Source organism: Ananas comosus, linkage group 17, assembly GCF_001540865.1.
Source record: "Ananas comosus cultivar F153 linkage group 17, ASM154086v1, whole genome shotgun sequence".
NCBI classification, from domain to species: domain Eukaryota; kingdom Viridiplantae; phylum Streptophyta; class Magnoliopsida; order Poales; family Bromeliaceae; genus Ananas; species Ananas comosus.
This window is the reverse complement of record NC_033637.1, coordinates 1553353-1573148: the sequence shown is the minus strand read 5'-3', so window position 1 is coordinate 1573148 and position 19796 is coordinate 1553353. Positions and strand designations below refer to the sequence as shown.

At 43.8% G+C, this 19796-nt stretch overlaps 5 protein-coding genes across 6 annotated transcripts; all 5 read right to left on the bottom strand.

Annotated features, from left to right (window-relative positions):
- On the bottom strand, positions 170-1883 carry LOC109723078. The gene is made up of 2 exons (XM_020251291.1): positions 896-1883; positions 170-652 (listed from the first exon to the last, which is right to left on the bottom strand). The coding sequence occupies exons 1-2, from the start codon at positions 1847-1849 to the stop codon at positions 338-340; spliced, it is 1269 nt and encodes a 422-aa protein (XP_020106880.1). The 5' UTR covers positions 1850-1883; the 3' UTR covers positions 170-337.
- LOC109723077 (patellin-3-like) lies at positions 4724-7111 on the bottom strand. Its single transcript, XM_020251290.1, has 4 exons — positions 5837-7111; positions 5551-5675; positions 5309-5450; positions 4724-5203 (listed from the first exon to the last, which is right to left on the bottom strand). Exons 1-4 carry the CDS (start codon positions 6773-6775, stop codon positions 4946-4948), a joined length of 1464 nt encoding a protein of 487 aa, XP_020106879.1. The 5' UTR covers positions 6776-7111; the 3' UTR covers positions 4724-4945.
- On the bottom strand, positions 9593-10956 carry LOC109723316 (FT-interacting protein 1-like). The gene is made up of 3 exons (XM_020251648.1): positions 10364-10956; positions 10064-10310; positions 9593-9973 (listed from the first exon to the last, which is right to left on the bottom strand). The coding sequence occupies exons 1-3, from the start codon at positions 10954-10956 to the stop codon at positions 9593-9595; spliced, it is 1221 nt and encodes a 406-aa protein (XP_020107237.1).
- Positions 11088-13021, bottom strand: LOC109723315 (protein QUIRKY-like). Its single transcript, XM_020251647.1, has 3 exons — positions 12377-13021; positions 11535-12125; positions 11088-11408 (listed from the first exon to the last, which is right to left on the bottom strand). Exons 1-3 carry the CDS (start codon positions 13019-13021, stop codon positions 11088-11090), a joined length of 1557 nt encoding a protein of 518 aa, XP_020107236.1.
- On the bottom strand, positions 14393-19595 carry LOC109723164 (transmembrane 9 superfamily member 1). 2 transcript variants are annotated; one of them, XM_020251422.1, is made up of 12 exons: positions 18948-19595; positions 18093-18285; positions 17853-17957; positions 17691-17708; positions 17505-17593; positions 17266-17418; positions 16967-17101; positions 16707-16873; positions 16381-16475; positions 15828-16201; positions 15097-15370; positions 14393-14781 (listed from the first exon to the last, which is right to left on the bottom strand). In XM_020251422.1, exons 1-12 carry the CDS (start codon positions 19011-19013, stop codon positions 14714-14716), a joined length of 1737 nt encoding a protein of 578 aa, XP_020107011.1. In that variant the 5' UTR covers positions 19014-19595; the 3' UTR covers positions 14393-14713. The 2 variants fall into 2 exon arrangements, with proteins under 2 accessions (XP_020107011.1, XP_020107012.1); XM_020251423.1 differs by lacking the exon at positions 18948-19595 and having other exon boundaries at positions 18247-18291.

Genomic DNA, 19796 nt, shown 5'->3' with positions numbered 1-19796 from the left:
TGGCAAAATTTTTTGCAAGAAATAGTGCTCCTCAATCATAGAGTAATCCAAAATCCTGATTAAATAAAAAAGCTGTCGTTCTGCTATTATAGATTCGGTGTAAGATTTACACCTGATCTAAATGGGCTAAGGTTCTATTATTACTCTTGGAAATTATTATAGCACAACATTCGTCTTGAACATAAGTAACACATTCTTCAACAGAAAAGGAAATTTCTGGATGTAACAACAGGCTAGCTATTACATGTTAGCGTCATGTTAAACTACAGAACTATACAACATACAACAAAACCAAACCTATACGGCCCACACCCAAACCCAGATCAGCCTATTGCGTCTAGCATTGCTTCTGCAACTGATGAGCTAGGTGCACCAGATGCCATGAGAGGCCCATCATGGTGACAATGTTGAGCGTCGAGGAGTAGTTGTTGAGCATCTTCAGTCTCTTATTCAGCTTCGTTATTCGGCTCTTCATCATCTCCGGATCCGCCATCGTCCCCTTCGTGGCGTTACGCGGCACCGCCGAAGCGGTGGCAGTGGCGGTGGCGGTGGCGGTTGTTGGGGACCCAGCTGTCGTCGCCGGCTCGACCATGTCGGCGATGTCCCTCCCTCTCCCTTCTTCCTTCTCCAGCTTCATCCTCTCAAACATAGCCTGAAACAAGTTTTACAAGCGGGAGCAGTAATTAAGGGGTAGTTTAAGAACTAAAGCCGACGGAAAGTTTAATTCCATTATTTTTATTAGTACTGACATATTATTAGAACTAGTAATTCATCTGCTAACAAACACTCTCGTTAGCTTTAAATGGGTACTTCCATTTAAATAATAATCTGATGAAAATAACGCAATCCAAAATAATTTGTAATATCAAGTGTTTTACGCTAATTAAGAGCCAACCTTGGTAGCTTTGGGCTCTAAGAAGAGCATGTTAACAAGCACCAGCGCCAACACGCCGAGCAAATTATAGCTCTGCACCCGCTCCGCGGCAAAGCGGCGGTCCCTCCCGAGCAGCTGCGCGAGAAGCGCAGCGCCGACGCAGTACGCGACGGCGCGGAAGTACACCGGGTAGAGCTTGCTCTGCACCACCCCGAACAGCTGCCGCGGCAGCGCGGCGGCGAGGACGTGGCTCGACACGAAGGTGACCCACACGCACGTCCCGTACGCCGCGGCGGCCGCGACCAGGTGCGCCACGCCGGCCGCGGCGCGCCCCGCCCCGGGCGCCCGCGCCCACGCGCACGCCGCCCCGTCCCGCGCCACCTCGCGCGCGCGCCGCGCCACGTCCGAGAGGTTCGTCCCCGTCACGTGCTCCGCTTTCGCCACCGCAGAAGCCGAAGCGTTCGCAGCAGCGTCGCGCCCCTTCTCCTCAGCGGCGCCAGCAGCGTCCCTGAGAGCGTCCGTAGCGCCCGCCGCTTTATCCACGGCGCGCTCCGCCGCATCCTTGGTGCTCTTCGCCGCGTCCTTGGCCCCTTCTTTGAGCTGCGCGGCCTTATCCTTGGCTTTGCTAATGGCGTCCTCGGCGCCCTCTTTCACTTGGTGGGCCTTATCCTCGGCGAAGTCCTCTGCTTCGGAGAGCTTATCCTTGGTTTTGCCCAGCAGGGTGGATAGCTTGTCCCGGCACACGCCGTAAGCGTCGCAGATCTTATCCTTTGCGGCGGAGTGGTGGGTGGGCTCCTCTTCGGGTTCTCCGATGGGGACGCGGCGCTCGTACTCGACGACGATGACGCGGTGGCCCTCGAGGAGAATCTCGTCGCGGCGGAGTTGGTGGTGGTGGTGGGGCTCCGGCGAGGGTGACCAGAGCCCGGCGGCGGCGAGGGTGGTGGCGAGGAGGGCGACGGCTACGAAGTTCAGCATTACTCGGCCCGTGGCTTTGGATCGAGATGGGGGGGATGGCGTGGTTTCGGCGGCGAGTGAAGCGGTGGTATTTGTTGCGGGGAGAATGAGCCACGTGGACAGGAACGGAAGCCGAGGATGTGACACCTGTCTGTTGACCACAACACGTGTCCCACACTGGGTTTGGCTCCGTTGTCGAGGAGGAATTCTATACTGTAACACTTGCACCACGTCATCAATAACAATTCAATCACATTTTTTTTTTCAAATAAAAGTACAATAAAAATATTTTTTTACAATCATGATAAAATATATTTTTAAAAAAATTAATTTGATTGCTTTATTATGCCACGTTACTAATATATCCGTTGCATTTTAGAATTTTTCGTTGTCGAGGTAGGTCGGGATTTCACTAGAAAAGACAAACGTGTTTTTATTCCTTTTTCTAGAGAAGAGTAGATTCATTTTTTTCTTTTTTGTCCCCCAGAATATAAAATGAACTTAACTTTTATTTTTTTAAAAAAATTTGAATGCTTCGTCAGCTAGATATGACCAGGTAAAATACCAAAAAAAAAATATTTCAAATTTCATAACACAAAAGCTATAATTCACATATTTGTTAGAAAAATACAACTCATACCACTATAGCTAGTTATTAATTTTACACCGAAATATTTTAGAATTAACAAATTAATAAAAAAATTAATATGATAAGTAAAGAACATGTGCTCTTAAATGAGAAGAGTGTAAGATTCAGCTATATTTATAATTATTATATCCCTAGCATGGCTTTTATGTTATGTCCAGTGAAATAAGGTAAGTCCAATAAAAGACATAATAGTAATTGTTTAATTGGGTGTTACTAGTTACTAGTTCAGTATTTACTAATATACTGGGAAGCTTTTCTTTTTCCAGCAAAGTTGGATATCAGTTCGTTTTAGAATACTTTTTTTTGAGAAACCGGTAGTATACTATCTGTTTCGTTTATTTTGTTTAGAAATAAACTTAGTTAAAAATATGAATCTATTACAATTCGAACTTAAAACTTTCGGCTACCAACCATCAAGTTCTTTGCCACTTGCGCTAGGAACATTTTAGAGTACTTTGATTTAGTGTGCATTAAAATGTTGGGCCTTGTTGATAATGGTGACCTCTGGAAAGCCCATAGCTGATGGGCCAACATGACCAGCTGGATGAAATCCAAGAAATAAGGTTCAAATCCAAAATTGTTTCTAAGATAGGAAATGGATTTGTCTAACGATGTTTCTCCTGGTTCACAAAAATTGTAGACGAAAAAAAAAAGGGGGTCTTAGGCCTAGTTTGGTTTTGCAGCGTCAAAAACATGTACTTTATATTTTAAAAAACAAAAAAAAAAGGTTCAATATTTTTTGCTTCAATACTATGAAATTAGAATAGTAGTGGTAATTAGAAAAGCATGTAACTATTTATTTCTTCAGTGACCGTTGTCAGTATAATTTTATATTTTAATTTTTTAATTAATTATAAAAAATATAAAAATAAATATTTTGGACTTAGTAGTACCAAACTTGGTCCTAGACTTTGCACAATATTCGGAGCCTTCTGGTCTCCTTTGTGGGAGATGGTCTTCTATGCAGCAATAGCATTATGTTACTATATTTCAGAACAATCAAATTCTTTATTTTGCTTAAAAAATATATAGTGTTTTTTTAAATAATTATAATGAGATGGATAAATACAAAAGCAAATTTGACTAATTAAAGAAATAAATGATGTTGTGTCATTGCTTTTTTTTTTTTTTTTTTTTTGAGCTGGCTGTGTACTTTTGCTATAGGATTTGGAGCTAGCCTCAATGCAACTTTATTGGAGTCATCAATCAGCTTTTCAGTGGATACAGTACTCTTTAATTTTTTAGGTATAAAAATGACTCTAACAATATTTATATAGTCAGTAATATTTTTTATTTTGAGATAAAAATATAATAAAAATATTTTCTAAAAAAATATAATAGAATAGATTTCATATCTGTATTTTGATTGAGATACCCTGTCATTTTATTTACAACAATAGATGACAGTTACACAAGTCATCACACCCTTTGAGAAAATCTACTGTATAACACTTACACCATATTATTTATGCTTAACTAATTATATTTTTTTTTAGAGATAAATACAATAAAATTTTTTAAAAAAATTATAATAAAATAGATGAATTCTAAAAAAAATATTTTGATTGATTAGAAATATCATATCAACAAAATAAATGTTGCATTCTAAAATTTTTTAAGCTCTGTTAGTTTTTAAACTAAGATATAGGTCTGAGCAGGGAGGAATTCTACACTGTCACACTTGCACCACGTCATCAATAACAAGCCAATCACATTCCTTCTTTTCAAATAAAAATACAATAAAAATATTTTTTTACAATCATGATGGGACATATATTCTTAAAAGGATTAATTTGATTGATTTGTTACGCCACATCACTAATATATCCGTTGCATTCTAGAATTTTTCCTGAGCAGGGCACAATGTTTTTTCTGGGTAAAAAAGTCAGGCATTAATGGGGTGGGTCAAGCCTCAAAAGGCGGAGCTGACCCGAGTCACTTTTCTGAGAGACCCAGTCACTTTCGCTTTCGGTCCCTCCCTGCGGATGCAGTTCGATCGGGGTTGTGTACCGCGAAAGCATAGGTCGCGTCATGTTCATTGTAGGTGCCATCTATTTCATGGTACTTTTGGTCCATGAGGCAGAGGTTCTCTTCTCTCTGTAACGCCACGTACCAATTTTGCTCATAATAGTGATGTTTGTCCTAATCATAATATTAGAGGGGATTGAGATCCCAAATTAGATCTGCTTCCAAGCTCCTAACTATTGTTTTTAGAGATCAATAACATTAATCTAATAAACAGTGAATTTAGCCCCCAAAAGAAAGATTAACAATGAACAAATAACAACAATAGTTACTGCGAATGTAAAAATGACTCGATACACGGACAAAGTAAATAATTCAAAAAACAAACTGAACAACAGAGCATAAGTCCAACTTAAATCAAGCAAAATTACCACCGAATGGTCCACTTACCAAAAGTTACCCTATTTCCAAATTTATAGATCCTCATAAATATATATGTTAAATTAAGCAGAGACCTCTTTCTTGGTTTTGTATCGGTAGAGGAGCTTCTTTCGCTTGGTGGTGGTGTTATCCACAGTGATAACTATTTTCCCGGGCTCCCGAATCTTAAAGCAATCCTTCACAACGGGCTCATCACCACCGCACATCTTCCTCGCCTTTTGCACGATCACCGTGTACGCATCCTCGCGACTCGGTACGTACTGAGCCCCGTACGTCACGTCCCATCCCAGCACTCGGAGTTCCCATACAACAACGCTGGTCTATGGGAATTTAATCAAAAAAACACAAAAGACTTAAAATTCAACATAAATTCTTAAAATAATAATTTTACAAAAAAAAAAGAGGAAGAAAAGAAACAGACCCACCTCATTGGTTGGTATTACTATGGCTTGGTTTGTAGAAGGCTTAATGGCGATTTCTGTGACAGCATCGGATGTGGTGAAATCCTCGTCGTTTTCTTTGCTTAAGCCTCCGAATCGAACTGGGACTTGTTCCGGAGCAATGTGCCTGTTAAAGTTTATCGAATGATTACCTTTGAAATTTACTAATTTACTAGATTTAAAGGGGAGAAAAAAAAAAAAAAGATGTGTAATTTGAACTAACTAACTTGAACAGCGTCTCAGCTGATTTAGAAGGCCCTGCAAACACAAACTTGCTCTTGGTTCTGTGCGTGAGGAAGGGGCTGATCATCCTGTTGAACGCGAGATACCACCACGGAACATTGATGAAGATCTAATAAACAGACGCCAAAACAAAATTCATTTCAATTCAATTCAATTTAATCCCAAATAAAAACGAAACCACAAACAAAAAAATCAGTTTTTTAATCAACTTATTAAGGCCTAATTAGAATCAAACGCAGCGGGAAAAGTGGAAGTGAGAAGAGAACGCACCTGCTTGGCGACGAACTCGGGGTAATTATCGAGAAGCAGGGCGAGGGCATTGCGGAGGTCGCGCTTGACGGGGCCCACGGCGGAGTTGCTGAGATCCGTGACCTGCACCATGGTGGAGACCCCGCCGGGTTTGAAGTCGAGCAGTTCCCGGATCCCCTTTTCCAGGAACTGGATCCTCCACTTCAGGAAACCCCGCCGCTTCTCCTCGTCGGCGAACGCCGCGGCGTAAAGCTCCTTCCTTTGGAGCTCCCCGTAGAGGTTGTAGCACACGGGGTGGCCCTCGCGGTCGGCGCCGCTCATGAACACCGCTCTGCTGAGCTCGGAGGCGCCCGCGAGGTCCTCCGCGAGGAGCGCGTCGATGGCGAAGCTCCGGCGCCACGCCACGGCGCCCTTGAGCATGGCCATGGCGCTCTCGACGTGCAGGTCCCGCGCGCGGAGGAACTTGAGGAGCACGGTGTCGGTCCTCTCGTCCGCGAACAGGGGCACCCCCCAGATGGAGACGGACTCGGCTATGGCCTCGACGGTCCTGGCCCCGTCCTCCTCCGCCGTCGCCTCCTCCTCGGCCGCGGAGGGAGGGGGAGGGGGCGGAGGCGGAGGGCAGGGGAAGTCGCGGTTGGCGAGGGCGGAGCGGAGGAGCCGCTTGAGCTCGTCGAGGGCCTTCTTCTCGGGGTCGGCGGCGTTGGTCTCGTCCTCCTCCTCCTCCTCCTTAAAGGAGACGACTTGGGAGATGGTGGTGGCGGCGGTGGGCGCCTTCAAGTCGCCGGCTTTGGCCGCCTCCGCCGCATCGGGGGCGGCGCCGGCGACGGCGACGGGTTTCTTGGGCTCGTCCTCGGCCTCGGGCGCAGGCGGCGGCGGCGGCGGCGGGGTTTGCTCGTTCTCCGTCACCTTCTTCTCCTCCTCCGCTGCCTCGTGTTCCTTGGTCAGTGTCTCTTCAGCCATGGTTGGTGAGAGAGAGAGAGCTTTGGGTTGTAGGAGACACAGAAGAGAGAGAGAGAGAGAGAGAGAGAGGAGAATGTGGAGGGGAATATAAGGAGGGGGGGATAGAGAGAGAGAGAGAGAAGTGGAGAAGGGGGAAGTAGTGAAGTCGTGGAGGCGGAGAACAGTGTGTCAGAGGGCGTTGGACCGTTCTGAACACAGCAGTAGGTTCACGCAGGGCCCGCGCGGAAGCAGTAGAAGCCCAAAAAAGTCTGCTGAAATTAGCCGTTTCTCTCGTAGATTCCCTTCCATATTTTTGAACAGCTTTGGCGGTTTGCTCAAACCCTTCCCATTATATTATCTACAACTTGCTATTTTTTCTTTACAAAATGATGTTTTGGGACAGCCTATGTTATTTTCCTACACTCGCTAAATACATAATTTCACAATCTAAAATAGATGAGCCAAATAATAAGTTCTTAGTAAAGACCTAATTTTTTTTATAGTAGCCGATTCAACATAATTTATATTTTAGATAAATTGTCTAAATTTTTAGCTATAAGGTATTTTTTTAATATATAAACATAAGTAAGTTCCTTGGCTACGTCTCATGATCTTCCTGATTGGCGTAGAACAGCTGGGAATACATTGAATTGGCTAATCAAATGAGCTGGCCCTCTTGCCAGAGTAGCAATTAATCAACTGAAGCTTAATTTCTCAATTTGCCAGAGTAGAAATTAATCAACTAAAGCTTACTTTCTCAATTTTGGGCCCCTTAATTGGAAGAGTATAAAGAGAATACTAATTAATATAATTTATTCCAGTTTAATATAATGTTATAGCTGCAAATATCCCATGGACAGTGAATATTACCAAACATAAATAGCTCTTTTTTTTCCCCTCTGCTATTTTGTTACATGCAATGTTCCCAACCAAATGCAGCTTCAAAAGAATATGTAAACCAAACATGGCTGTAAAGGTTCGGCAAAGCAATGAATTAAAGGTTGCTTAGTAGGTTCAATGATTATAAAGTTATGCAATGACAGATAAGCTTCTCCAGTGACGAGTTGGAGGGAATTTCCCATTCTATATAATCTAAAAAAAGAAAAATAATAATTCATGTCTCTTCTTGCATTATTGCTTCTTGTATGCCCTGTCAACAACTTATTAAGTCACTATTAACTCGAGAATGTATGTAGCAGAGAATTGATAGGAAGGAAAAAAAGAGCGCATTTCATTGCATGATTTCAGGCCTTATTTCCTCCTCTCTGTCTTGGCACCTTTTAGAAACTCAATTCTAGCACTAGTGTAATGCTATTAGGGATGCAAACGGATTCGGATCAGTAGAGCTCCCATCCTGATCTCTTGAATGTGGTAGTATACGAAAAGGAATAAATGGATTTGGGGCAGAAAATGAAATAATTTTTATAATTCGGGACTGATTAGGGACAGAAAAAGAAAAAACTTTCGATCTGCTCTGAATCCATCCCGCCATGATCCGCCCCGAAAATCATTTATATTTTTTAAAAAATAATATATTTATAAAAAAATTCAAAATATAAATATGTTGTTGCTTTTATTTCTCATGTATTATTTGATACTCTTAAATTTTTTTTCGAATTGTGATTGATATTTTTATTTTTTATAATTAATGTTATTAATTTTATATATAACCTAGTAATATTATTCATTATTATTAAAATGTTATTAATTTAGATTTTACAAAATATTAATAATATAAATATTTTTTAAAAAAATATTAATTGGGAGGCAAATTAGGAACGCAGGCGGAAGATAAGTTATGAGGAGAAATAGGTTATGAAATATATTTTTTAATCCGGATTCACGGAGTGGGATTTTGATAGTCGAAACAGGAGGCGGGTTTGGACTCCCGCCTCCAGATCTGCCCCGTTTGCATCTGTTCATGCTCTCCAAACAGGGGAGGAATTGTTTGGGGTTTATTCCCGATTGCTTCTACCAGCCTGGTAGTTGAGTGGAATATTTGTTTATTAACTCTTATGTCTCCGATGACTATGTTTCTTAATGCTGGGCTACTAGGCCTTTCGGTTTTCACTAGTGTGGTGGTTGAGTATAGCGCCATATGGGCTCCGGTGGTTACAACCACAAAGCTCTTAAGTTGGGCCAAATGCCGCAGAAACTCACGCATAAAATTGGCGCCCAACAAGCGCTTTGTTTAGAGGGAATACTAATATGGGTTAGGTTGGGATTATCTAATGTTATCTACTTCTATAAAGTATAAACTAGTTGGTTGGGTTGCACAATCAAGAAGAGATACCTCATAAAATACACAAAAGAGAAGAGAATATGCATAATGCATACAAAGGAGCAACTCGTTTGGAGATCCCACAGTTGAGGTTCAAATGAAATTAATCGATTGGAACCTGTCTCAAATAAATTTTGTCCTAAAATATTGACACAAGAAAGAGTGCGGCGCCTTCCAGTTTACTACTCTCTTCTACAAATCCTCAGGCCGTAGGACTAATTAAATTGTACCCAAAACAAACGAAATTGCTCCCTCCATCCAGACGCGGGCACCGAAATAATTAAACTTGTTAAGCAATTGATTATTTCACACTCTATTTACGTATCATTTGTAAACAAATCAATATCAACATACAATTTTTTTTTTTTTTTTTTTTTCTTTTGGGGACTGATTTGCTCATTTTCTTAGCTCAGTTAGAATATAAAGCAACTAAATCTTAAAATTTAAATTTTATATACTAATCATTAAATTTTTTACCTCTTGTGGTAAAAAAAAGTTGGGTAATACGATTGTACAAAAATTAGTTCTTAACTTTTAACCGATGCATCAAACCGACGTCATAGTAGCATATCGACCTTCGAGGGCAGGCGCTTGTAAAAATTGACGGGCGCGGGGGGCACCCGGCTCCGGAGCACGGGGTGGCGCATGTAGTAGAGCCCGAAGCCGAGCAGCAGCAGCCAAAACGGGACGTTGTACACCACCGCGGTCGCGAGTCCCAAGAAGAGCAGGAACACCCCCGTTGCTCGCGGGTCCCGCCAGCTGAGCAGCGCGTGGGCCCTCTCTGCCTGGCCGGCCACGTCCCCCAGCATCGTCTGCACCCTCCCCGCCCGCAGCCTCAGCCGGTCGTACCGCATCCTCACCACCTCTACCGCCCTCCTCGTCGGTATCTCGTCGAACTCCTCGTCCACCTCGTCCGCCCCCACCCCCGCCTCCACCGACTGTTAAAGAATATGAAACAACCGTTAATTATTGTCAAACAGAACACACGGTGTTTTGAATATTTATATTCATCGATCGGTACTCCACACCTGCACTTGCTCTGCCTGCAGCTTCGCCCGATGTCGATAGTTCCACACCCCTCTGCCGAACAGGTAGATAAACCCCACGGGGATGATCAGATCCGGGTGCCGCACCAGCAGCACCAAGTTCGCGTGCGCGAGCAGCGTCGTCACGGGGTTGCGCCAGTCCCGGACGTAGCCCGCCCACGCCGCCCACGCCGCCGCCCCGCTCAGCAGCGCCTCCGCGCGGCGCCAGTTGGCCAGGCTCTTGCGGAAGCTGTACGCGTGCGGCGCGTTCCGCGGGAGCCCCTCGAGCACGTGCTCCACCACCTCCCCGCGCAGATGGCGGTCGCGTGGTGCCTCAGGCGGCTGAGGAGGAGGACCGGGATGGGCTCCGCGTAGTGCTGCTTGGGGAGCATGGGCCTGGCGTAGAGCCGCATCATGTTGACCCACGCCGTGCACCTGAACCGCACCGCGAGGCGGAGCTCCCCGGTCCGTTTGATCCCCGAGGGGTGGACCAGTTGCAGCGGGTGGTGGTAGAAGTACGCGCGCCCCGCGTCCAGCGTGGACAGGCGGATGCGGAGCTTCCCCAGCGGCTGATCCCTGAGGCCGCCGCCGCTATCGTGGGCGTCGAGCTGGTTGTTGTGGTAGACGGCGACGGTGAGCACGGTGCAGGGGTCGAACACCTCCCACGTGTACTGCTCCTGCCACATGGGGTTCAGCGTGTTGACCAGGGTGCGGGTGCGGGCCCACTTGGGCCCGTACTTGGCGACGCAGTAGTACCCGGTGGTGGGGGCCGCGCCGTTGAGGCTTCGGACGGGAACGAGGTCCTTTCCGCTGCGGATGCCGAGCTCGAGTGCGCCGATGGGGTCCTTCCGCAGCGGCCGCGCAGACGGCTGGAAGTCGCTGCAGTAGTGGGCCATCTCGTCGAGCACGTGGTAGCCCGCATCGTAGAACACGCGGAGCTGGATCTTGCTCGCAAACCTGTTTTTTTTTTTTTTTTTTATAAAAATTTAAGCTGTTGCATATAATTAAAATGATAATGATGTTCTAATCATTTTGCGTATATATTCAATTCAACGGAACCTAGAGGTGGAGGCGCCGCCGCCATCGGAGGGGTCGGAGAGGCTGAACCATCGAGGAGGGGGGGATTGGCGGTGGTCGGCTTTGATGGCAATGTCGCGACGAAGAGGGTGCGGTGGTTCCACGTGGGGCTGACGGAGCGCGACGGGGAGATGCGGGTCTGGTCGTGCTGGTTGCCCAGCTGGGCCCGGACGAACAGGTCCGGGTGCAACCTCGTCGGCTCCGATGTGACCAGGTCCTGCGCCGAGATGATGTCCAGCCGGAGGTAGCACAGCCGCGGGAGGTAGTACATCTGTTGAATATTACAATGATGATTTATTCCAATATCTCTGTCATGCTCGTGAGTATATAATAAATAAATAAATAAAAATGCAGAAACATATTTCTATATAAATGATTTTGAAAAACTTCCACGCACTTTGCAGTGGGTGTGGACGAGGGCCTGGAAGGGCAACCCGTGGGTGTCGGAGTGCGACGCCTCCGGGTAGGCCTCGTCGGCCTGGGTCCCCTTCCACACGGCCATCATGATCTCGCCGCGCGTGTAGTACCCCTGCTTGTCCTTGAGCCTGTACCACTGCGGCGCCAGCGGGCTCCCGGGAGGCGTGCGCCGCGGCACCTCGGCGAGCAAGACGCAGACTCTCCCCACGAACCCGTCCCTCACGACGTTCTCGTCCTTGACCGTGAGTTCGACGTCATCGGATTGAATGTGGTCGTTGGCGAATGCGAACACCTGGTGCCACTCCGGGCTCTGGTTCCCCTGCAGAGGCTTCGTCGCGTTGCGGTAGTTGCCCACGCGCACCTCGACGTAGGGGTCGACCCCTCCCGTTATGTCCATGGCGGGGAGGTCCCGCGCTTTCACGACGTTCACGTACAGGAAGGTCGTCGGCTCCACCAGATCGTACGTGGCGGTGATCTTATCGTCGCCGCCACCTTTCTTCGTGGTGCCGGTTGGGGCGGCGGTCGGGGTTGGCCGTGTCTCCGCCGGAGGACGAATGCCTATTGCTGGTCCCTTCTCATGAGAATACAATATTAAATATACTTTTTTTTAAAATTATTAAAGATGTTTATCGATCTTATTAAGATACACTTCTCATTACAGTTAGATATTCTCGCTCAGTCCAAATTTCAAAGTGATGTTAATAGTATTTGATAGAATCATGTTTTCTCACCTTTTTAAATTTTCAAATGATAAATAGTTGCAAATTAATGTTACAAAATTTCGAAAATTTTTCTCCTTTGGACAAGTAGTTTGTTTCATACCTCTGCACCTACTGCTGGAGGAGTAGTGTCTCGGTTGTCGAACGGCATCGGCCCGGCAGGATCGCCAAATTGGCTCCCGATGGAGTGGAAGGTTCTCGTGGTGCTCCTCCTCCTCTTCTTCTTCTCTTCCTTCTCCTCGTTCTCTGTTGGAGCCGTTGACGGAGCCGACGTGTATGCGGTGGAGAAGTCGGTGGCGCGAGAGCGAGGGGGAGCCGTCGACGGAGCCGACGAGTAAGCGGTGGAGAAATCGACAGCGCGGGAGCGACGGAGAGGGGGAGGGTGGCGATCATTCGAGACGGCGTAGAGGCGGAGAGCGATATCGCCGCGGACGCGGGAGAAGGATAGGCCGGGGCGGCGGTCGAGGGGGCAGCGCTGGATAGCTGCATCGGCCTTCGATGGCGCAACGGACGAGCCAGAGAGGCGGTGGTGGAGGACTGAGACGTGGATGGTGCGGCTGGGGAGGTCGAGGGGGTCGGAGACGTCGAAGAAAAGCGTCTCGTTCCACGTGGGGTTGAGGTCGTCGCGCTTCGTCTGCGTGCGGCGCCGCTGCCCGTCGAGCTCCACCTCGACGTAGGGGCTCGCCGTGCCGTGGCCGTCCTTCGATAGGAGGTCCCGCGCGTCCACCACCTCCACCGCCACCTTCATCACTACTTCCTATCACGAACGTAATTAATAGGATAGGACGCTAGAACACCACCCTCCTCATCTTCTGGAACTAACATGCACTGCAATGAGCGGGAGTGTAGTGTAAAATGGAGAATGGAGAAGGAAACTAGTACGTATTGAATGTTTTAGGTAGCTTGATAGGGGGGAAGAGAGAGACTCTCGTTTTAAGATTAGTCAAACAGATCCGAGTTTTTGGTTGTTTTGTACTCAAATATGATGGAAAACAAAAGGAGGAAGATAAGGCAGTGGCCCAATACTCGCCATAAAATACGATACGGAAAAAGTACAGCTTATAAAGTACAAGAACAGGCTAGCGCGAATTATGGGCAGTGTGCACAAACACACGATGGCCAGGGTCCCCTTACTCGAATCCTTCATGCGGCGCATCAGTATATAGAGAATTGAGTCCTGCTTTTAGGAGCACCATCTTCTCCGTGCGTCTAAATTTTTAATCCTTAAATTTACTTTTTGATTACTAATAGTCAAATATTATTTCATCTATCATCATCTATCATCACCTACAATTATTATTTCAACCTGACATTTTTTTATCCAAAGACTAAAAATATAAAAATACTATCTCTTTGATATTTTTGAAAGTATTCTAGCTCAATTCGTATATATATATATATATTTATATCTTTTTTGTGGAGAAAAGAATCAATATGTTTTATTGACTCAAAGCTTGATTAAGGGTCTTCTTAAATTAACAATATCTAACCAACAATCATAATCTGAAGGGAAGGCAGGTTTAGATTTCTTGCAAGATTCTCAGTAACCAGGTCAACTTCGATCACCAAAGATAAGATTAGCTCAAAAACAAATATACAAATATATATAAATTTGCGAAGGTACAGTTGATACATCACAAGAAAGAGAAAGAAAGGCAAGTTTAATAATTTACTATTAATGTGCGCAAGCCTCATTAAGACGGAAAAATTAGCAGGAAAGTAAATAATTATTCCCATATTAGTTGTCTTCTGTGGATGACCTTTTTTTAAATTTTATTTTTTATTTCCTCTCATTTTCAATTTTTGAAAGGGCTCTACATTTTAAGGGTTTTGAATAGGTCGCAACTATCAAAGACCAATAGGATTTGAAATTGATTTGTTTGTTTCCATGTTCAGAGATCCGATTACCCATTTCAAAGAAAGCGCTATTTAGCGTTTCCTTTACTGCAAATCTACGCATATACAATACACTGGCCATGTAAGTCACATTACTGCAACTTACCGCAAGTCTATGCATACGTATACAGTGGGCCACAACAAAGTAATCAAAATATTATCTACTTGATGCAAAATGAATGGTTGTTTACAAGTATTAAGATCCTAACGCCACAAATAAGTATAATTAGAAGACATCGAACGAAGATGATATAAAGACAGGAAAAACCGAGCAGGCTCATGAAACAGGGGCTCAAATGTGTTTTCTAGTACCAAAAAGGATTTCCTGATAATTTTTTGTTTGGGAGGTCCAACAGTGCAACAAAAGAGAAAAGGAAAAAAAGGAAAAGCCCTACAAGCAGATATCAATCGATGTAGAAAAAAAGGAGCATGCCGTCTCTCCTGTGTTGCCTGCAGCACAATCAGGTCTGCTTATGATGTCCATCTTTCGCCGAAGCTCAAGCTATATCAACAACACGGCATCTTGCTATGATATAAGCGTTCGTTAGTCACATTTGATATTTCTGTAGATTCTCCTCACAAATAGAGCCGAGCCCAGATAACCAACAGCACCTGAATTTCCTCAGAGGTCAAAATTACAGAAAAAGAGGGAATGAAATTAAGGCATATTTGGCCAAGCCGGATTTAGGCAAAAAAAGCCCTAATGACTTTTTCATTGTTATTTGCTCCAACAGACTCACTCGCAGCAGAAATAGAAAGCTTCGGATTGAAGTTTCTGCTTCTCGAAATCGAAAGCTCATTTAAACTCTCTGCCACAGTAGAAGTTTGTTTGCCGAAATAACTACTGCTATTCTGAGTAGAGAAGCTGTTTAAGAAATGAAGCCAAACATGCACTTCAAGAAGAGAGAGAGGTAAACGAAAACTAACCACAAAGTATTCCGAGACCGAGACAAAACATGAGAGTGTAGCCAAAGTAGAAGCTCGTCTGGAAAAAGCCCGACATTTTGGTCTTCACGTAATAGTAATATATAGAGTAGAGGTACACATAAAGAGCTGTTGAAGCAGCAGAGAAGAACGAAGTCCACTGCCAATAGTAGTTCTCTGCATTCAGCAAGAAATATGTGCCCACAATCGTAACACAGACGGTCACAATTATGAGGATCAGGAAGACCAGCAACATGAAGCCATAGACATAGTACACCTGTCAATAAGTCAGGCAGAGTGAAAGGCTAAGCACCAAAATATTCATCGAAATCAACAAGATTATCTGATTGAAAAGTTTTCGATGTTTCATAAAATTATGATCAATCATACGTGGCAAGTAGATAATTCAACTAATAAAGGGATATTATACAAATTGACTGCTGTTTGGCATGCTGGAGCTTCTGCAGAAGCACTGTTTCAGTAGATCAGTTTGAAAAAGCACTAATAATTTTCTCTCTTAACTAAAATTCAGCCCGACAGGAGGCAAGAAGCTCCAGAGAGCTTAAGCCTATGGGTCCAAAGTGCATTTCAAATCCCAGCTACAGCAAACGCACCAAAATATTCATTTCCCATAACAACTGGCTGTTGCTTCTCCGAGTAGAGATGTCCCACAAGCAAGATCAAACAGACACTCTCTTTGGAAGGACAAAATCTAATATCTTTATATTACTTACCTTATAGTTCCAGAAGGACGTGAAGACAAAATACATCTCGATAAAGATGCTGCCGAAGGGAAGCAGCCCTCCCATGAGTGAAACGATGGAAGGTGTGAGATACCATTTCTTCTCAGGAATAGGACGGGGAATAGTCTTCACACGGCACGGATTGTTAGGAGTACCACTCCAATTCCTACCCACTACAGTGCCCAAAAGTGCCAGAGGAAATGAGATGAAAGCCCAAAGGATAAACATCACCACCATTGTGCCAAAGGGTATAGCTGCCAGTGACCGGTAAAATATAGCAATTGTGTTAAGAAATAAGCCAATTCCGAAGCACATAAATGGGAAGAGTGATGCAGCCAGGATCATAGCCTTTATCCAAGTTTTACCTGCCATGATAGCCAAAATAAGCAGATGGTGAGACAATAATACGGGAGGAAAATGAATCTCAATTGGTCCTTCCCTTCAGAGTTCTCAGCGTTGTACTTGATTCAGATATAAGATGTGCAGTTCTTAAGAAAACATAGTAGTAGCCAAAGTAGAAACACAAGATTGAGCAGTTGCTTACCACCACTCCTAGAGTAAAGACCACCACTGACATAGCCTGAAATGAATGACGTAAGCGCGTAGCACACTATGAAAGTTGTAATGATAGTCCCTCGCCTGACCCAAATAAGATTGTAAAGTATTTAGTGAAACGAATGCACAGTTGACGGAAGCAATAAGCATAGTAACATACAGTCATTTTCGACAAAGAGGTTAATGATATTTTGGTATATAAGAGAATTGATAAAACTGTATCAACAATTGCACATTTTCTAAGGTCATTCCTTCAAATCTCTAAATCAAGAAGAAAAATTCGTCTTAAATTCAGGGATCTAATTATCAACATACCCGATATACAGCATTCCAACGATTGCCAACAAAATAACGAGAAGAACAAGGGTTGCCAGCTGAGTGCCAATACCAACAAGAGATGAAAGGAGGACTAAGTTACGAGCAGGTCGAAAGACGTCTCCATGAACAAGCTTCCATCCAGATTCCTCACTTACATCTCTCTCCTGAAAAAGTGAAATGACACAGCTATATAGCCTAAGAATTTTCACTATAAACGTATAAAATTTAAAGATATTGAAAGTTTTACAGATGGTCACCAGGGTCTCCAGATCATCTTCCTCACGAGCATATTTCGCATAATCATTTCTCAGTGTCCGCATCAATATCATCGATACCAGGCCAGTCAGAAAAATAACCATCATGAAAGAATTGAAGATGGAGAACCAGTGAATCTGTACTTGGTAAATTTCACTTAGTCAGGGCAGTCCTTTTAGAAGGCAGAGATACTTAAGATAATTAAAGAGAATAACAAAATAAGTTATGCAAAGAAGTATCAGCAAAGGTTTCCTGTGGTGTATCGAGTCAAGTTGTTGCTTAGATGTTTGAAATGCATTACCTGATGCTCAAAGAAAGGATAGTCCAAGTAAACATCAAAACGGCGTGCAAATGTTACGTTTGTAGGCAACCATTTCACAGAATAAGTCATGTCCAATGTTTTACCCACTTCCAAAAGCTTAGGACTTTCTTGAGTGAGATTAACATGAATAATCTGCAGTAAGATAATAACACTGAGGTGAATATCCTACATGTTCTAGGAAAAGAGTACAATTCAGCAAAACGTTTAAAAGCACTGACCTGATTCCCATTGTATCTAATAAAAATGTTCTTGTGTGTAAAAAGGAAATGCTTATTTTCATTGTTTCTGTCAGTCTCTCCAACAAACCCTGTTGGAAGTACATAGAGACCAGAACACTCAGTAACAACAACTCAAAAGGAAAACTAGAGAACAGCATAAGGCATGAAACTTCTACAGATGCATACCCCATAAAGGCAAATCATCTTGGTCATCACCACGGCAAGATTGAAAGAAATGGACAGCCACCACGATATATAAGTATGTCAGAGAGAATTGTTCATACAAACACTATCTCAAACATCCACAAAAAAGTCAATACTGTAATTCAGAATATGTTAATGACATACCTATGAAAAATTCAAACCAATACGAGCTCTCAATAGCATCTGTGAAATCCATAGCCTTCATAGCATCAAGTTCAATTGTACAAATGGATCCCTTCTCAACATCACCTTACAAAAATAAGTCTTCAGATATTTAGTTTGCAAGGAAACAAGAATAATGCTACCCAAAAACCATGGTCTGGTATCCCTCCCCAAGCAATAATCATAGCAAGACGAAAAGTGCATAGAGCAAGGTCTACATACTTTGAAATTTTATCTCAATTTGACTGTCAATCAATTCATTTCCACCCAGAACCTCTCCAAGCCCACCCCATTTGTGGGCGGGATTTTCTGATGTCTTGCAAAATGGAAGGATGTAGTAATTGTATGTTTCCTGAGGATTATTATAGGGACCAACCTTGTTCACCCAGAGAGTGACCGGCTCATCAGGTTGGTACTGCATATGTAAAATATATAACAAAGTAAAGATTCAACCGAGATTGACACCATATATGATATATCTTCTCAATGTTTGTGCGCAGAACATGAAGGGAAAGGATGATGGCTCGGAGGGATGAGGAAATTTAAAAATAACAATTTTTATCTATAGAAGATATCGCATAATACGTATTTTTTCTATCCGAAATTTCCCATCTAATACACTGTGGAGAAAAGAAATTACTGACACAAAGCTCACTTTTCTTTGTGTAAAGTTTCTGCAGTTACAAATCTAAAAAAAAGGGGATCCCTAGATCTATTCAGATTCCAAATGTGTTCATAAGCATCAAGGTATATAGATCTTCACTGAAGAGAAGCTCAATGAGTGTGTTGCAGACTGAGCCCACAACTTTGATATGCACGTTTAGCTATAAAAGCAATCAAATGTGAATATGCAGGCACTCCAACTGTCAAACTGCAGCTGTCGCTCTCAATCAGAGCTTGGAAAATACACTGTAAACCCATCAAATTCTTAGGTTTACATCTTCAAATCCATCTCTTTTTTTTTGTTCTTTTTATTTGAAACAGCACGACGATGAAGGGCATAAAGCATGCAGGTTCAATGGTAAGATGTGCCGGGCATTATTCATCGTATAACCTAAAATGGCAATGCATGTTTACATTGATTAAAACAGAGTATGACCGATACAATTTCTGTGGAAGGATGTAGCTCCTACAAGTCCACATTTCCAGAAGAATGCAGGTAGGTCTCCTCAGCACAATTGCCCACCTACTTGTTGCCAACTTAGTAATAATAATAATGATGCAGAGAATTAACACGGTTCTCAAACTATATATGTTGATAGACACTAACAAAGTGCAAAATTTCACAGATTGAGTTAAATGTCAACTACAAGGAACGGTATCTTAAAATGGCATGTAACAACAGTTGCTTCTGCAATATAGTTCAATTAGATTCTTACGAAACAATTTTGAAATACTACAAAGACTATGAAAGAGAAATCATTTCTGATAAAAATGGAACTTTTTGTTGATGATAACAAACAGTCCACTTACAACCACCCAACAAAAAAAGACGGGATTTTTATCCTCAACATCAAATTCCGTGGAAAAAACCTAATCACAAGGTCCAACCCAGATCCGAACCAATCTAAAGCAAACACATAGTCCCACCAAATCAACATATGAACGCCAAGTCACGAACGCAACATCGTCAGTTAACGATCTAACAGATAACTCACTGATCCGTGGCAACTGAGACGAAAAATCAACCCTAGGTCGAGGTTGGGAGGTGAGCCTCGGTAAGAGCGATCTAGGGTTGGGAAAGCGTACCCGGTGGTTGTGCTCCGAAGCCGAGGCGAACGGAAGGGGGAGGAGGAGGACGAGGAGGACGGCGACGGAGAGCATCGCGAGGCGCTTCCCCTTCGATCGATTTCGATCGCTTCTCTCGGAGAGGAGTAGGGTTTCGGATCGGGGAACCGCGACCTCGGCCGCGGTGTAGATGACGAT

What these genes read in the sequence shown, in the direction of transcription:
- LOC109723078 (XM_020251291.1), bottom strand. Translation starts at nt 1,849, where the DNA reads ATGCTGAACTTCGTAGCCGTCGCCCTCCTCGCCACCACCCTCGCCGCC. An exon ending in TAGAGCCCAAAGCTACCAAG is followed by an intron (nt 653 to 895) that starts GTTGGCTCTTAA and finishes AACTTGTTTCAG; the next exon opens with GCTATGTTTGAGAGGATGAA.
- LOC109723077 (XM_020251290.1), bottom strand. Translation starts at nt 6,775, where the DNA reads ATGGCTGAAGAGACACTGACCAAGGAACACGAGGCAGCGGAGGAGGAG. An exon ending in CCGAGTTCGTCGCCAAGCAG is followed by an intron (nt 5,676 to 5,836) that starts GTGCGTTCTCTT and finishes TCTGTTTATTAG; the next exon opens with ATCTTCATCAATGTTCCGTG. An exon ending in TAGTAATACCAACCAATGAG is followed by an intron (nt 5,204 to 5,308) that starts GTGGGTCTGTTT and finishes AAATTCCCATAG; the next exon opens with ACCAGCGTTGTTGTATGGGA.
- LOC109723316 (XM_020251648.1), bottom strand. Translation starts at nt 10,956, where the DNA reads ATGGCCCACTACTGCAGCGACTTCCAGCCGTCTGCGCGGCCGCTGCGG. An exon ending in ACCGCCATCTGCGCGGGGAG is followed by an intron (nt 10,311 to 10,363) that starts GTGGTGGAGCAC and finishes GCACGCGTACAG; the next exon opens with CTTCCGCAAGAGCCTGGCCA. An exon ending in TGCAGGCAGAGCAAGTGCAG is followed by an intron (nt 9,974 to 10,063) that starts GTGTGGAGTACC and finishes ATTCTTTAACAG; the next exon opens with TCGGTGGAGGCGGGGGTGGG.
- LOC109723315 (XM_020251647.1), bottom strand. Translation starts at nt 13,021, where the DNA reads ATGAAGGTGGCGGTGGAGGTGGTGGACGCGCGGGACCTCCTATCGAAG. An exon ending in CTCCAGCAGTAGGTGCAGAG is followed by an intron (nt 12,126 to 12,376) that starts GTATGAAACAAA and finishes TCTCATGAGAAG; the next exon opens with GGACCAGCAATAGGCATTCG. An exon ending in TCGTCCACACCCACTGCAAA is followed by an intron (nt 11,409 to 11,534) that starts GTGCGTGGAAGT and finishes AATATTCAACAG; the next exon opens with ATGTACTACCTCCCGCGGCT.
- LOC109723164 (XM_020251422.1), bottom strand. Translation starts at nt 19,013, where the DNA reads ATGTGGACTTGTAGGAGCTACATCCTTCCACAGAAATTGTATCGGTCA. An exon ending in AAGATGATCTGGAGACCCTG is followed by an intron (nt 16,874 to 16,966) that starts GTGACCATCTGT and finishes TCACTTTTTCAG; the next exon opens with GAGAGAGATGTAAGTGAGGA. An exon ending in TCTTTACTCTAGGAGTGGTG is followed by an intron (nt 16,202 to 16,380) that starts GTAAGCAACTGC and finishes CTATCATGGCAG; the next exon opens with GTAAAACTTGGATAAAGGCT.